This window comes from Hoplias malabaricus, chromosome 2 (genome assembly GCF_029633855.1).
Source record: "Hoplias malabaricus isolate fHopMal1 chromosome 2, fHopMal1.hap1, whole genome shotgun sequence".
Lineage (NCBI taxonomy): Eukaryota > Metazoa > Chordata > Actinopteri > Characiformes > Erythrinidae > Hoplias > Hoplias malabaricus.
In genome coordinates this window covers 12,116,910-12,134,413 of record NC_089801.1, presented here as the reverse complement: position 1 = coordinate 12,134,413, position 17,504 = coordinate 12,116,910, and the positions used below count along the sequence as shown (strand labels likewise).

At 37.8% G+C, this 17,504-nt stretch overlaps 2 protein-coding genes across 3 annotated transcripts; both read right to left on the bottom strand.

Annotated features, from left to right (window-relative positions):
* Window positions 1-4,496: 4,496 nt before the first annotated feature.
* Window positions 4,497-6,363, bottom strand: LOC136687478 (C-type lectin domain family 4 member E-like). Of its 2 annotated transcripts, XM_066661928.1 has the most exons (7): window positions 6,127-6,363; window positions 5,932-6,027; window positions 5,608-5,685; window positions 5,303-5,386; window positions 5,072-5,214; window positions 4,890-4,996; window positions 4,497-4,698 (listed from the first exon to the last, which is right to left on the bottom strand). In XM_066661928.1, exons 1-7 carry the CDS (start codon window positions 6,263-6,265, stop codon window positions 4,533-4,535), a joined length of 813 nt encoding a protein of 270 aa, XP_066518025.1. In that variant the 5' UTR covers window positions 6,266-6,363; the 3' UTR covers window positions 4,497-4,532. The 2 variants fall into 2 exon arrangements, with proteins under 2 accessions (XP_066518025.1, XP_066518026.1); XM_066661929.1 differs by lacking the exon at window positions 5,303-5,386.
* A 9,253-nt stretch (window positions 6,364-15,616) lies between these two features.
* Window positions 15,617-17,275, bottom strand: LOC136675791 (C-type lectin domain family 4 member E-like). The gene is made up of 7 exons (XM_066652545.1): window positions 17,235-17,275; window positions 17,042-17,137; window positions 16,718-16,795; window positions 16,410-16,493; window positions 16,179-16,321; window positions 15,953-16,059; window positions 15,617-15,782 (listed from the first exon to the last, which is right to left on the bottom strand). The coding sequence occupies exons 2-7, from the start codon at window positions 17,046-17,048 to the stop codon at window positions 15,617-15,619; spliced, it is 585 nt and encodes a 194-aa protein (XP_066508642.1). The 5' UTR covers window positions 17,049-17,137; window positions 17,235-17,275.
* Between the last annotated feature and the right edge of the window lie 229 nt (window positions 17,276-17,504).

Below are 17,504 nucleotides of genomic sequence, written 5' to 3'. Positions count from 1 at the left end.
ACTAGCTAAATTCAATAGTAGCAAATAGCTACCTCAGTTTTACACCACACCACTCCAAATTCATCTTCACAAATATATATTATTTGTCAGCCTAAACTCAACTGTGTATATAACTATTTGCTTTTGCTTGCTAGTATATCTGCGTGTGAGAGACTGATATGATGTAGCAACCCCAGCTGAATAATGGTCAAATTGAAAACTGATGACTGATGAATATTTATTCCCTTTTGCGTTCACAAGTTCACCATAAGAGCTGAATTAAAACAGAAAATAAGAGTCTTGTTCACACAGGAATAAAGAAACATTTGAAAAAGCATTTTTCAGCTGAAAATTCTGCTATTAAACACAGTTCACAGTCTCTTAAAAAACTTAATCCATCATTGCTTACTTAATATCAGCAAACAATACATAAACCTTTGTATATTTAAAGTGTCATGGAAATGATCAACTAATAAGAAATGAGACTGAAAGTGGCCTTTGGGTAACCTTTGTTGAGAGCAGTTAAAGCAGCTTTTTATATCTACACACACACACACACACACACACATAAGCACTTCATTGCTACATAACGGGGGTATTTTGTAACTGAGCCACCGATAAGGGAAGAAAGAGAACAGTTTTGTGTAGAAACTGATTTCTAAGAGTCATCCCGTGCTCATTAGAAGGAAAAACTTCCTTAATCTCCTGTATGCAGAAGTTTAACTCTTTCAGCTTCACTCCCATATCCTCCCGTCACGTTCCTTTTCTACAAAAGACTGAGTAAACACTTTGAGACAACAGAATAATGCAACATACGTTTCATTAAACAGCTCATCTTCGTAGAAAACAAAGACTTCTATTAATTGTCAGTGATTACTACTAATAATTTTATGATTCAGGTTACTCCTCTATTGGTGTTAGAGCTGGTTTTCATATCATCACTACTTTGTATTAACCCTGTCATACTACCATAGTCACAGCTTTTTTAGTTATCTTTCTGGTAACCGCCAACACGCTGTCTGTTGCTGGGTTCTCTTGCCTGACCCATGGAAGCTTTTTTCGCAGGACAATTTTGCCTGTTCTTTACCATGAACCTACTAACCTCTGTATTTTTATTTGTTTCCTTTGTCTGGTTTTCTTTCTCCTGTCTCTCTCATGTTTGAGATGTCCTGCTGCTCCATGGGTGTTGCCCTGATCGATCACCTGATCGATGTTTGGCCATGGTGTTTTATCTCAAATTAACTCTGCACCTACTTTTAACTCACACAGAATCACTGATCACCTCCTCCTTCCTCAGACTCCTATATCACTACTATTCTACATTCACATTACTATAACACATTCATCTATCATTAGTTCACTTTTACTTCTGCTCCGTTCTCTGTTGTGTCTCCGGTGTCGACCCAAGGAGGATGGGTTCCCCGTATGAGCCATGGTTCCTTCCAATAGTTCTTCCTCGTGTGCAGAGGGAGTTTTTTCTTGCCACTGTTGCCCCAGGCTTGCTCATAGGAGGCTTGTGAGTTTATTGTGATCAGTGAGTTTATTTGGTGTAAGGTTTATAAATATGATGGTGTTTCAGCAGTGTTCCTCAGTGGCGCAGTGGACTACACGTGTTAAAGGGCCAGTTGTGCTCTCTTTTTCATGCTTTGTTTAAAATTTTGACCTCTGAGTGAGTCCTGTAGTATATAAAGAGTTTAGAGCAGGTGGGAAATCTGTGAGAAAACAACTACTATATGTACCCTAATCTCACACTTAAAAACGATGGTTCTACAAGGGTTCTTTAGTAAAGAAATTGGTTCTATACAGAACCCTGAATACATTAAAAACTTCAGCATGATTAAAGGTCTGATTTCTTCAGATCGAATGAGAATGTCCATCTTCTGTGTGGCACCATAAATGATTCCTCTATTGTTACAAACATGAAATTGTGATAATAGAATAACATTTTTTGTGTCATAAAGAACCCTTTTCTAAACGTTGCTACATAGAACCATCTAGAGTACATTCTCCTTCAATCTGAAAAACACTTTCATGATGCAAAGAAATCCATCTTAAAATACTACATTAACATTATTATATCCCCAACATGTAACTTAAACATTTAATGTCATTATTGTTTCAAGTGGGACAAGATGAGAAGGAGTTTTGCTGGAGAACTATACAATAACTCAGTGTGGGGAATGAAAGCTGCTCCTTAAATATTGCTCTCCTGTTCCTTTTATAGTATCACAGTCACACAGCTCCAGGGACCTGGAGGTTGTGGGTTTAAGTCCCAAGTGACTATCTGTGAGGAGTTTGGTGTGTTCTCCCTGTGTCCGCGTGGGTTTCCTCCGGGTGCTCCGGTTTCCTCCCACGGTCCAAAAACACATGCTGGTAGGTGGATTGGCGACTCAAAAGGGTCTGTAGGTGTGAATGTGTGAGTGTGTGTGTTGCCCTGTGAAGGACTGGCGCCCCCTCCAGGGTGTATTCCTGCCTTGCACTCAATGATTCCAGGTAGGCTTACAGATAAGGGTTACAGATAATGAATGAATGAATGTGCCTTTTATTAAAACACACAATGTATTTCATAATGGTCATTCATATATAGTTCATAAACACCAGGTATAAAAACTTAAAAATCATGATGACTGTGTATTAAAACCAGGGATTAAATGATGACTGTGTATTAAAACCAGGGTATTTTAATATACATTTTCGAATATTTTCATAATTATGTAAATTGAATTAAATATGAAAATGAATAATTTATATATAGGTTTCATAGTCACCAGGAACTAAGCTTCTAACCAGAGGTCTGTAGATCCAAATACGTAAATTAACGACTGTTTGCGACCATTCAGTGGAACTACAGTTTTGAGAAACACGTGTGGTTTAACGATAGATCGGACTGTGCAATTTGCTCACGTTTCAGTGATGGTTTTAAGAAACACTTTCATTGCAACTATATAGTTCCAACTATGTAAGCTGCTACATTTTGGGATATTGGTGCAAGGATAAGGTTGAATCTCCCCTCTTGTTTATTTTTTGATATTTCATCATTCAATCAGATCCCCAAACCATCTGAAAATGTTTAGAGAAATAAATAAAATTAAATAATTTTCAAAAAGTATTTAACTCTCTCATTCTCTGTCAACTGGGTGAAATCTCTGAGCGAGTGGTAATCATTTACATATTTGCCTGAGGCCTAACTGCATACTGAGGACACACATTTACTGACACACACACACCTATGGACACTTTTGAGTCGCCAATTCACCTACCAACATGTGTTTTTTGACTGTGGGAGGAAACCGGAACACCCAGAGGAAACCCACGCAGACACAGGGAGAACACACCAACTCCTCACAGACAGTCACCCGGAGCGGGAATCAAACCCACAACCTCCAGGTCCCTGGAGCTGTGTGACTGTGACACTACCTTCTGCTATATACATCATGTGTAATCAAAGAAATATTTTCATCATAATCCCACATGAGATACATTGCCTATTCCTTTGAAAACAGAACTAATTAAATGAACTCAGATTTTGTTTCAGTTAGTATACTGTATATTTGCCACCAAAGCTCTACAACTCCAAGCAATTTTTGGTTGCCTGCCCCTGATGGCTGCTTTCTTCTCAGTGGATGTGTTGATAATAAGAATGAACTGGAAATTGAATGAAAGCTAACTCCAAAAAGCCCTTGTCTTGTCGTGTCTGTTTTCCCCACCATGTGCAGACTTTTCCCAGCACATGACTCTGTTTGTTATTGTCCATGTCTCCGCCCATGTCCCCGCATTTGTTCCTCATCCTCGTCCGTGTCTCTTTTGTAGTCCTGCCCCCTCGTTATCAGTCTCATGTGTCCTTGAGTCTGTATAAGTCCCTTTGTCGCTGTATGTTTGTCGGTCATTCGTTTCACTTCCTAGTCATGTTGTTTCTCTTCCATTGTTGCCTTGTCATGTTACTCAGTCCGGTCTGTCTGTCTCTGTCGTTTCCTATGTCATGTTATTAGGTTTGTCTGTCGTGTTTGCTTTGGCGCTCCGTGTTTAGGATTAGTCTGTCTGTCTCTGCTATTACTCGTTTCGTTTTCCATTGTCATGTTGCTCCCAAGTTTGTCTCTCTCTGCTGATCCTCGTTTAGGTTTGTTCTCTGTTTAGTTCTCTGTTTAAGACTCTGTTTAGCTCTCTAGATTGTGTGTCCTGTTTGCTCTAGCTCTGCGTGTTCTACTTTAGTTTGTTTAGCTCCCTTTGTCTAAGTCTCTGTTAGTGCCCTCTGTCTTTTTGTCAAAGTCTATCTGTCTGTATCTGTTTTGATATCTTTCCTTTGTTTAAATAAAACGTTCCCTGTGTTTTAGCAAGTGTGTCCGCCTCCGTCAGTCCGCCCCGCCATCCTGACACAGTGGATAAATGATTTGACCAAATATGCGCTCTTTAAAATGTAATATACCACAAAGCATTTGGGAAAATAAAGCACTGAAAACAATGAAAAATAAATATTAAAAAAATATTAAAACAATTTATTCAGAACAGAAATTGTGGATTTTATAGGGGGGGGGGGGATCACATTATTGCTTTATCTAGACATTTCTTATGTTTGTCAGATTGAATTCACAGACCCAGTTTTGTAACTTAAAGCAGGGAAAATCGTTCCATGTTTTCTGATCGGATTCAACTGGTTCAACTGTGAAAACTGCACAGTTCTCACGTTTATCAGCATTATTGGGTTCACCTTTCCTCCAGAATCTGACAAAAGAAAATGAAATTAAAACATCACAAACATTAGTGAGGTCTTTACAGCCAAAACACTATTGAATTAAATTGGTTTTGTAATGTAACTGTAAATTGTTGATTTAAAACAATGAAATAATGAACAGAAATAATAAATAATAATGTATAGTGAATAAAGATGAGAAAGCAACATTTTCTTGACATACTCTTCAGTCAGAAGTTGGCCATCCACCCATTTCCATGTGTTTTCAATTTCTTTATCAGTCAGACCAATCCAGAATGTGCTGCCGTTATATTGGTCAATGAGAAACATCTGAAAGAAAGAACAGAATCTGCTCTAAATGATTCTCTCTCTCCTCTCTCTCACACACACATTGTGCTCACTCACTTGTTCCTCTTTATTGTTTATGATCACCAGATCTGCTCCTCTCTCACTGCAGTTTTGTCTGCTCTCCTCCCAGGTTTCCTTTCCACGGGAGAAAAAGTAAAAACTGCTCCCATTCTTCTTCCAGTCCTTAAAGTATCTTCTCTCTACCAAAGAGCCATGAGAACAAACATATATCAGAAATGTGAAGGACTGTTTGCGAGAATGAGTTCGTTAGATAAATGTTTTCCTCACCAATATGCTTTAATAAACGATCATATCTGGTTTGTAAGATGAGATTAGTCTCAATCAGATTCTCAGTTTGGTTTTTATTTATGTCTGCAACACAAAATAGAAATATATTTACAATAAACTAATAAATGTGAACCTGTGAACACAATCTACAGGAAAATACTCACATTTTATAGACTATATTTACCATATTGTTAAAGACACAGATAAGGATGTTTTCACATGACCAGGGTTTAACTGTGTACTGATGAAATATCTGTGAAGTGTGTTTTTGCGAGGATTAATTCTGTGGCAAATATTGTACTCACCAATACGTTTCACTAAACTGTCATATCTTGTTTGTAAGATTATATTTTCCTCCGTCAGATTATCATTCACCTTATTGTCTGCAATAAAAAATTGTATTTTATTTTTTTTACAATGAGCAAATATTTGGTCACCCGTGGTCACTTTGTTTCGCAGTGAAACTGTGAACACAATCTACAGGAAAATACTTAACACATTTTATTTACTAAATTTACCATATTTTAAAATACAAAGTTAAGGAGGTTTTAACATGACCCTGGGTTCTAAAATGGTTATATACAACTGTATACTGACAAATTATTATTGTTTCAGGCTGAAATACTCACAATACATGTAGAGCAGGATGTTAGTGATCAGAAGAAGAGACAGCAGACCCAAACAGATTGCAGCCAGTCTGCCACATTTGCCTCTTGCTGTAACAACTGATAAATAATACTGAACTGAATCATACAACACTACATTTTAGCAATGCATATTCAGAGTAAATATGCTTTAGTTTATTCACTCAGAGGTCACTGTACCTGGGGGCTGTGTTGTTGTCTCCCACTGTGTGTTGGTAAATTCCTTCTTTGGGCAGGTTTTCTGAGATGTAACAGAATCTGCACATTTATAAATAACAACTGTCATCTCATCTGTCCTCAAAGCTGCCCACATCGTCATAGAGGGACTCTGCCATTCGTTACTGTCCTTAAATGCACTGCTCAGTTGTTACTGTCCAAACAGCAATGTTCATCTCCTTGAGTTTAAGAAGAAGTGGCTTGACAGGAAATGCTATCAAACAAAAATCTGATGCCAGAAATGTAAAAAAGAGAAGTTAATGTTTCCTCTGACCTAATGTCTATTATACAATTTTGTTAAATAAAAATGCCAAGGCTGTGGTCTTATTTAATTGATACACTACTGAGTGCTTTTCAAATAATGAATGTCCATCCAGGAGGCATCCTTATCAAAATCCTTACGCACAAACTATAGAACAGGTCACCCACATATAAGCAGCCATTTTTTAAAAAGTACACAAACAATAATGCATTACATGTTTGTATTTCAGTAGTCAGTATAAAGTAGGGTGACCAGACGTCCTCTTTTACTCAGACTTGTCCCCTTTTTTAAACTTATAAAAATGTCCGGGCGGAATTTCACACACGTCCGGGATTGTGTTTTTCTAGAGCTTACATAGAATTTCAAGAAGCGCTTCGTTCACAAACTAGTCCCGCCCTCCCCTACTCCGATTGGTTCGCTTGAGTGAGAAGGGGGCGTGGTGAAGTAGCCTAAAATCTTCTGATTGGACGGTCTGACTGTAGAGCTACCGTTTCTACCGGTTGATATCCTTCACTGTAAACATTTAATTGGTCAGTCTTCATGTCAGTAGTCGTTGTTTACGTCAGGCAAAGCTCGTGTACCTACCCTCATCTCGAGCAGCTATGCCGAAAGGTAAATGTAAGTTCTCGGATTAATTAAAAAAGAAATTCCCATGTTTTGTGTAGCAAATAAAGATGTAAAGGACCTAAAACACACATATCACAGATCTGGTCACCCTAATTTCAGTAGTCAGTATAAAAACTATTTCATCATGTTAATAATCATTGCAGAAAATGATTGATTTCACGACTCAAGCTTCAGTCCAGATCACTGTTAAATAAAATAAATAAATAGTTTTTCAGGCCATCAGGTGGCAGTATGCGCTCCAGCTGTTCATTTCTTTACTGTGGTGACTCATAAAAACACACAGTAGTAGGTTCTCTCAGGAAGGTGAGCCGTGCCAATTTTTGCCTCTGGTTTATCTCATTTAATCCTTAAAAATATCAAACAGCAGTATTTTGTACAGATTAGCGCTGTAGGAAATTTTATGTTACTTTGCTGGTCTAAATTATCTTATTTTTGGATATTCAGATTCGAGCATTTTGGATTATTTTTTTTGTCCTGTGCATATCTTTTTGTGCAAATTTACATTGTAAGTGGATCTAACTAGTGGTTGGAGCTGTTTTTTTTTACTCTAATGTAAATTAGAAAATTGAGCTTGTTTTAACTGAGTGTTGTATTATTTCGTGAAGATGACAAGCTGCTGCCCAAGTCTGCCAAATAAAACAGCACCACCAGCTGATGCATTATACTTCGGAGCTCCCTTGTCCTTTCCTTTCATAAGTTCACAATGCAAAGCCCAGCCAGGGAGCAGTAAAGAGAGAAAGGGATACATTTTGATGCTGTGAACCGGATGTGTGTCTAAAGACCAGTCTGTATCATATACTGTTTATTGAGCGCTCTGGTTCCAGGATGAATTCTGACGGTCTAAGGCTGGGGAACGTGTGATCTCCAAATCAGTCCAAATGCCAGGACACAGAGTACAATTCAAGAAAAGGAAAAACTCTATTAATGCACCTTTTTGCACCGATGATCCAGAATCCTGCACTTCTTTTGGCTCCTTTAAAAAGACAGCCTTGGGGCTTGGTCCGTTCCTGAAAGAGGTTCATGAGTAGAGAAGCAATGTGGCCTTTCCCAGGGATAATGATGTGTATTGGAGCATTCTCCAGCCTTCCTCCAACTCTCAGAAGACCCTCATCATTAATGATGGGATTTAGTTTCTTTAAAATATTCCTTTTGGAAATCTCTCTTCCTGCATTCAAAAGCATCATCTCCTCTGAACAGTAGGGCTGGCCACTAATATTCGGATATTCGTTCGTTGGGTAGGTATTTGATTTTACACATGTCCATAGCTGCAGGCAAAAGCTCCTCTGCAGTCGTATGGGGTTTTTTTGAATTGTGCAACTCTTACGGCCACCTGATATGATGTTTTCAGTGCATTTTCACTAACCTTTGCGTTCTTTCTCATGAAAATCTTCTATCCTTTGAAATCACACAACATCTGTCTCATGAAGTCAAGAGGCTTGTCGTTCAAGGAACTGTGATGTATCTCTATATGCTGCAGTAGTTTTTGAAGGCTTCGTGGCTGCATTTGAATGCACCGTTGAACACACAACACAGCGGCACGTCCTCTTCAGCTTTCTGTTACTGTAAATCCATATTTTATGTAATCTTGGGGTTTTTTGTCTTTCCCTGTGTTTCACCATTTCATTTGAAGATGTAGCTTTTCCTGAACAGCCCACAGCATTAGAAGTCTGTTCCTCTGCAGTGGCATTTCTCCCTTTCCTCATCAAATACCAATCTATGATGACTAGCTAAATTCATTAGTAGCAAATAGCTACCTCAGTTTTACACCACACCACTCCAAATTCATCTTCACAAATATATATTATTTGTCAGCCTAACTGTGTATATAACTATTTGCTTTTGCTTGCTAGTATATCTGCGTGTGAGAGACTGATATGATGTAGCAACCCCAGCTGAATAATGGTCAAATTGAAAACTGATGACTCTTGAATATTTATTCCCATTTGCTTTCACAAGTTCACCATAAGAGCTGAATTAAAACAGAAAATAAGAGTCTTGTTCACACAGGAATAAAGAAACATTTGAAAAAGCATTTTTCAGCTGAAAATTCTGCTATTAAACACAGTTCACAGTCTCTTAAAAAACTTAATCCATCATTGCTTACTTAATATCAGCAAACAATACATAAACCTTTGTATATTTAAAGTATCATGGAAATGATCAACTAATAAGAAATGAGACTGAAAGTGGCCTTTGGGTAACCTTTGTTGAGAGCAGCTGAAGTAGCTTTTTATACCTACACACACACACACACACACACACACGTACATAAGCACTTCATTGCTACATAAGGGGAGTATTTTGTAACTGAGCCACCGATAAGGGAAGAAAGAGAACAGTTTTGTGTAGAAACTGATTTCTAAGAGTCATCCGGTGCTCATTAGAAGGAAAAACTTCCTTAATCTCCTGTATGCAGAAGTGTAACTCTTTCAGCTTCACTCCCATATCCTCCCGTCACGTTCCTTTTCTACAAAAGACCGAGTAAACACTTTGAGACAACAGAATAATGCAACATACGTTTCATTAAACAGCTCATCTTCGTAGAAAACAAAGACTTCTATTAATTGTCAGTGATTACTACTAATAATTTTATGATTCAGGTTACTCCTCTATTGGTGTTAGAGCTGGTTTTCATTTCATCACTACTTTGTATTAACACTGTCATACTACCATAGCCACAGCTTTTTTAGTTATCTTTCTGGTAACCGCCAACACGCTGTCTGTTGTTGGGTTCTCTTGCCTGACCCGTGGAAGCTTTTTTCGCAAGACAATTTTGCCTGTTCTTTACCTTGAACCTAATAACCTCTGTATTTTTATTTGTTTCCTTTGTCTGGTTTTCTTTCTCCTGTCTCTCTCATGCTTTGAGATGTCCTGCTGCTCTCCGGGTGTTGCCCTGATCCATCCTCTGTGTGTCCTGTACAAGATCCTGGCCTTGTCCATGTCTCATCTACACTGTCATGCTTGGCCATGGTGTTTTATCTCAAATTAACTCTGCACCTACTTTTAACTCACACAGAATCACTGATCACCTCCTCCTTCCTCAGACTCCTATATCACTACTATTCTACATTCACATTACTATAACCCATTCATCTATCATTAGTTCACTTTTACTTCTGCTCTGTTCTCTGTTATGTCTCCGGTGTCGACCCGAGGAGGATGGGTTCGCCGTATGAGCCTTGATTCCTTCCAAGGTTTCTTCCTCGTGCTGAGGGAGTTTTTTCTTGCCACTGTTGCCCCTGACTTGCTCATAGGAGGCTTGGATCCGGAATTTCATTGATTGAAAGATAATTTTATAAAAATAAATTATATATATATATATATATATATATATATATATATATATATATATATATGTATCAGTGAGTTTATTATTATGAAAAATACATATTGAGTATATTTGAAAAGTTATAAATATGACGGGGTTTCATCAGTGTTCCTCAGTGGCGCAGTGGGCTACATATGAAAACCCCTCCTTCTTGTATTGCAGGGACATGAGTTCATCACTGAATGGTTTTTATAACAGCAACTGAAGCTCTCAGTGATGAATACGTGATTCACTAAAGTACTGTAAAGTATTCTATGTTGTCTCTTCTGATATATTTTTAGTTGATAACATCTTTTTACACACTCAGCTCAACTTTATTTATAGAGCACTTTAAAAAACACCAACAGCTAAAACAAAGTGCTGTACAAAAGATGTTTATAAAACAAAATAAACTAAAATAACCAATAGGAAAAATAAATAACTTAAATAAAAACAAAAACTAATAAAACAATACAAAAGTCTCATGCTGGGTTGAAAGCCAATGAATAAAAACACACACACACATAAACGGTACAGTTAAAGGGCCAGTTGTATTGTCCTTTCCATGCTTTGTTTAAATTTTTGACCTCTGAGTGAGTCCTGTAGTAATTAAACAGTTTAGAGCAGGTGGAAAATTTGTGAGAAAACAACTGCTATATGTTTATGCCCTAATCTCACACTTAAAAAGATGGTTCTACAAGGGTTCTTTAGCAAAGAAATTGGTTCTATACAGACCCCTGAATACATGAAAAACTTTAGCATGATTAAAGGTTTCTTGGCATCATGAAAGTGTTCTTCAGATCGATGGAGAATGTCCATCTTCTGTGTGGCACCATAAATGGTTCCTCTATTGTTACAAACATTGTAGTAGAGTATGGATCGAATAAAGAAATGAAAAGTTCTGAAAGACTCTCCACTCTGAATAAGGATTTCTTGGGACAGAACCCCACATTCCACAAATTGTGTGTGTGCGTACAGACTCTACAACCCCCCCCCCACACACACACACACAAACTCCCGCACATCAAAGACTGACCAGGACACTCTCCAATGACTCCCCCTCTTCTCCATGAATGTAAAGAAAACAGACCCAGTTTATGACGCTTTTAGGCCAGAAGAAGATCAAACAAAGTTTGGAGACCAGGATCAAAAAGGACCCCAGTTATAGCCATGGGTGCCTAGATTGGTGCCTAGATAGGCACTGATTATCGTTTGCAAATTGACAGATGGCCGCCAGAGTTGACCTTGCGGTGAACTCCCATAACCTGGCTCAAACCATACTAATAGCATGGACCAACAGTGCCCCCAAGTGGACGTTTGCGAAATCACGTTTCGCCCTGCTGCCTTTTAAGTCCATAACGGACTTAATCGAGTATTTATAAATATGTTTATGCAATATGTATGAATGTTACTCTCTGTTATTCTCAAGTGAATGTCTACTAACTAATGAAGGGATGTGTATTACTGTTTCAATCATGAAGGAAAATTTCTGTCTCTGATTAGGAAAACAAATTAGTTTCTAACTTCTAGCATAATATTGTAGTGGGATGTAATCGTAAAATACCCAAGATATATATACATAGATATTTGATATTAATAATCCAGGACACTCATTGTGCTATACCACAAGCATGTATAATTAATTTTTACTTTATTCAGGTTTATGTGTATACGTGATTCTCTTCTCTCTCTGAAACGTGAAACAAGTCACGTGAGCCTCGGACCCAGGATCCAATCAAAGAAAGAAGACCTCCCAAATGGGTGTGACCGCGCCACATCTGAAAAGGGAGTGCCCAACTCGGTCTCAACCCTCTTGCTCTGCACTTCTCTTTCCGCTACGCTCCTCACGTCGCGACGCTCTACTTCTTCCTTACGCCGACGAAACTACTCTCCAACAGAACTTTATAGAGGACCTCACTCAACTTCCAAGGGACGCCTTGTGCTAGTTAGCAGTGTGATACAGAAACTACAGTGTAACGTCGAGCAATTTTCAGTAATCTTTTCTTTGTTCATTTGTGTTCCTGTTTGTCGCCCAATCAAAGTTTTAATCTCACGACTGATCAAAGCAGGTAAAACTTATTCGTGGCCAGAGTAAGAGACACCGCCGAGATAGAGGAAAATCGTAAAATAAGCATAGGCTTATTAATTCGATTTTTAGATCTGGAAACTGCAAGGACAAGCGAATTTCTATTCCAAAGCCTCCATATGGATGGAACGTCCCACTCAGGACAGTGAGCCAGAGGAAATCCTTTCATCTGCGTCACCACGCTCTAAGTACGCCCGAGGCGGCCTGACTCGCGGGTGACCAAATCCACGCTGACCCAGCCTGAAAGCTCCCACGGAAGAACTGCGGGAACCAAGCGGGACTCCTCTCTCCCATAACCTCAAAGCGCCTCTGTACCCATCGAGTGGTTGAGATCGACAGAAAAGTAAGCTAAAATTACGCACTTCCAGACCTGAAAATTGAATTAAATCTCTTGGTAAAATAATCTTAATCAGACCATAGCAACATATCTTTTCCAAGTCATATCGCCTAGCCCATCTCTAAATTCGAACCGGCTTGACCTGCGTTGATCCCGTGAGAATTTTTACGATCGTGCTATGTTTATTAAATATTCTCTTTTCTCTTAATAAAATATTTCCATTATTTGAAATAACAGTGTGTGGAGTCTGTTCATTAAGAGTCTGAAAATCCTGAAGAACTCACGTAGCGATGACAGTATTCACTCTCTAATTACTTGTTAATGTTTTTGTCATTTAAGTCAATCATAACAATAACAATTATTATCATTAGTCAAACGTCATTAATCAGAACGAGTTCGAATAAGGTCAAACGCTACATATTACATATAAATACTACAACATGAAATCGTAATAATAGAATAACACTATTTTGTGTCATAAAGAACCCTTTTCTAAAAGTTTCTACATAGAACCATCTACAGTACATTCTCCTTCAATCTGAAAAACACTTTCATGATGCAAAGAAACGCTTTTATCATGCACAAGATTCTTCAAGTGTTTAGGGCTCTATATAAAACAATTTCTCCCCAAGACAGGGCTGTCTCCTGGACCCCAGAATCCCCTCAGTCTGGGAACTCATCTGTCCATCCTGCTGCCTCAACACAGAGGCCCTTACACCCAGACCCACTGGCTTTAAAGCAACTGCTGCCAGTGCAGTGAATAGCTCCTCAGTTCCTCAGTGTCCCCCACCCACCAGAGAGTAATTAATATTGTTCTTTATTTGTTTTAATGTACTGGTTTTATAATGGGTAACTTTTTTTCACTTTTATAGACCCTGATTGATCCTTTCTGTATCTAATCCCTTCTACCCATTTCCTACTTCAAAAAAAGGCTGGTAAACCAGGCCTACATGCTGCCCCAACTCCTCATCCAACGGGGCTCTTCAGAAAAAGTGATATGTAGTGTATTATACATTTATACATTAATTTATAAATCTGTATCTGTTTAAAAAGATGTTGATATTCCCTCAGTGAAATGAAGATAAAACAATATTCAAATCAATCTTAAAATACTACATTAAAATTATTTTATTCCCAACATGTAACTTAAACATTTAATGTCATTATTGTTTCAAGTGGGACAAGATGAGAAGGAGTATTGCTGGAAACTATACAATAACTCAGGGTGGGGAATGAAAGCTGCTCCTTAAATATTGCTCTCCTGTTCCTTTTATAGTATTGCAGTCACACAGCTCCAGGGACCTGGAGGTTGTGGGTTCAAGTCCTCCTCCTGGTGACTGTCTGTGAGGAGTTTGGTGTGTTCTCCCTGTGTCCGGGTGCTCCGGTTTCCTCCCACAGTCCAAAAACACATGCTGGTAGGTGGATTGGCGACTCAAAAGGGTCTGTAGGTGTGAATGTGTGAGTGTGTGTGTTGCCCTGTGAAGGACTGGCGCCCCCTCCAGGGTGTATTCCTGCCTTGCGCTCAATGATTCCAGGTAGGCTCCGGACCCACCGGACCCTGAACTGGATAAGCGGTTACAGAATGAATGAATGAATGAATGTGCCTTTTATTAAAACACACAATGTATTTTGTAATGGTCATTCATATATAGTTCATAAACACCAGGTATAAAAACAAAAATCATGATGACTGTGTATTAAAACCAGGGATTAAATGATGACTGTGTATTAAGACCAGGGTATTTTAATATACATTTTCAAATATTGTTATATTTATTTAAATTGAATTAAATATAAACATTAATAATTTATATATAGGTTTAATAGTCACCAGGAACTAAGCTTCTAACCAGAGGTCTGTAGTTCCAAATACGTAAATTAACAACTGTTTGCGACCATTCTGTGGAACTATGGTTTTGAAAAACGTGTGGTTTAACGATAGTTCGGACTATGCAATTTACTTACGTAGTTACCTCGATAGTTTCAATGACGGTTTTGTGAAACACTTTAATTGCAACTGCATTGTTCCAACTATGTAAGCTGCTTACGTAGATAGCAACTACACTTTTGGGATATTGGTGCAAGGATAAGGTTGAATCTCCCCTCTTTTTTATTTTTTTATATTTTATCATTCAATCAGATCCCCAAACCATCTAAAAATGTTTAGAGAAATAAATAAAATTAAATAATTTTCAAATAGTATTTAACTCTCTCATACTCTGTCAACTGGGCGAAATCTCTGAGCGAGTGGTAATCATTTACATATTTGCCTGAAGCCTAACTGCATACTGAGTTTTGTGACAATGTGAGGCATTTGTTTCTTGTCAGTGTGTTTTTAAATGTAACAAATCACCAGACCAGCTTAACTTGCAGGCAATCACATATATACATCATGTGTAATCAAATAAATATTTTCATTATAATCCCACATGAGATACATTGCCTATTCCTTTGAAAACAGAACTAATTTTGTTTTAGTTAGTATACTGTATATTTGCCACTGTATATATTATACAACTCCAAGCATTTCTTGGTTGCCTGCCCCTGGTGGCTGCTTTCTTCTCAGAGGATGTGTTGATAATAAGAATGAACTGGAAATTGAATGAAAGCTAACTCCAAAAATCTCAGTTTTTTTTTTATTTCACAATTTTCTGATGCACTGGATAAATGATTTGACCAAATATGCCCTCTTTAAAATGTAATATACAACAAAGGAGTTAGGAAAATAAAGCACTGAAAACAATAAATAATAAATATAAAAAAAATATTAAAACAATGTATTCAGGACTGAAATTATGGATTTTATAGGGGGGGAGCATCACAATATGGGTTTATCTAGACATTTCTTATGTTTGTCAGATTGAATTCACAGACCCAGTTCTGTTGCTTAGAGCAGGGAAAATCGTTCCATGTTTTCTGATCAGATTCAGCTGGTTCAACTGTGAAAACTGCACAGTTCTCAACTTCACCAGCATTATTGGGTTCACCTTTCCTCCAGAATCTGACAAAACAAAATTAGTGAGGTCTTTACAGCCAAAACACTATTGCATTAAATTGGTTTTGTAATGTAACTGTAAAATGTTTCATTTTAAACAATGAAATAATGAACAGAAATAATAAATAATAATGTATAGTGAATAAAGATAAGAAAGTAACATTTTCTTGACATACTCTTCAGTCAGAAGTTGGCCATCCACCCATTTCCATGTGTTTTCAATTTCTATATCAGTCAGACCAATCCACAATGTGCTGCTTTTATATTGTTCAATGAGAAACATCTGGAAGAAAGAACAGAATCTGCTCTAAATGATTCTCTCTCTCTGTGTCTCTCTCTCCTCTCTCTCTCTCTCTCTCTCTCACACACACACACACACACACACACATTGTGCCCACTCACCTGTTCCTCTTTATTGTTTATGATCACCAGATCTGCTCCTCTCTCAATGCAGTTCTGTCTGCTCTCCTCCCAGGTTTTCTTTCCACGGGAGAAAAAGTAAAAACTGCTCCCATTCTTCTTCCAGTCCTTAAAGCAGCTTCTCTCTACCAAAGAGCCATGAGAACAAACATTTATTAGAAATGTGAAGGACTGTTTGCGAGAATGAGTTCTTTAGATAAATGTTTTCCTCACCAATATGCTTTAATAAACGGTCATATCTGGTTTGTAAGATGAGATTTGTCACAGTCAGATTCTCAGTTTGGTTTTTATTTATGTCTGCAACACAAAACAGTAATATATTTACAATAAACTAAAAAATGTGAACCTGTGCACACAATCTACAGGAAAATACTCATCACATTTTATAGACTATATTCACCATATTGTTAAAGTCACAGATGAGGATGTTTTCAAATGACCAGGGCTTAACTGTGTACTGATGAAATATCTGTGAAGTGTGTTTTTGCGAGGATTAATTCTGTGGCAAATATTGTACTCACCAATACGTTTCACTAAACTGTCATATCTTGTTTGTAAGATTATATTTTCCTCCGTCAGATTATCATTCACCTTATTGTCTGCAATAAGAAATTGTATTTTATTTTTTTTACAATGAGCAAATATTTGGTCACCCGTGGTCACTTTGTTTCGCAGTGAAACTGTGAACACAATCTACAGGAAAATACTTAACACATTTTATTTACTAAATTTACCATATTTTAAAATACAAAGTTAAGGAGGTTTTAACATGACCCTGGGTTCTAAACTAGTTACATACAACTGTATACTGACAAATTATTTTTATTTCAGGCTGAAATACTCACAGTACATGTAGAGCAGGATGTTAGTGATCAGCAGAAGAGACAGCAGACCCAAACAGATTGCAGCCAGTCAGCCACATTTGCCTCTTGCTGTAACAACTGATAAATACTGAACTGAATCATAAAACACTACATTTTTATCAATGCATATTCAGATTAACTATGCTTTAGTTTATTCACTCAGAGGTCACTGTACCTGGGGGCTGTGTTGTTGTCTCCCACTGTGTGTTGGTAAATTCCTCCTTTCGGCAAGTTTTCTGAGAGTCTGCACATTCATAAATAACAACTGTCATCTCCTCTGTCCTCAAAGCTGCCCACATCGTCATAGAGGGACTCTGCCATTCGTTACTGTCCTTAAATGCACTGCTCAATTGTTACTGTCCAAACAGCAATGTTCATCTCCTTGAGTTTAAGAAGAAGTGGCTTGACAGGAAATGCTATCAAACAAACATCTGATGCCATAAAT

Coding starts and splice junctions, on each gene's coding strand:
- LOC136687478 (XM_066661928.1), bottom strand. CDS start 6,265: ATGACGATGTGGGCAGCTTTGAGGACAGATGAGATGACAGTTGTTATT. Junction 6,028..6,126: donor GACAACAACACAGCCCCCAG/GTACAGTGACCT, acceptor ATTATTTATCAG/TTGTTACAGCAAGAGGCAAA. Junction 4,997..5,071: donor TAAACAATAAAGAGGAACAA/GTGAGTGAGCAC, acceptor TCTTTCTTTCAG/ATGTTTCTCATTGACCAATA.
- LOC136675791 (XM_066652545.1), bottom strand. Junction 16,494..16,717: donor CAGTTTAGTGAAACGTATTG/GTGAGTACAATA, acceptor TTTGTGTTGCAG/ACATAAATAAAAACCAAACT. Junction 15,783..15,952: donor GGCCAACTTCTGACTGAAGA/GTATGTCAAGAA, acceptor TTGTTTTGTCAG/ATTCTGGAGGAAAGGTGAAC.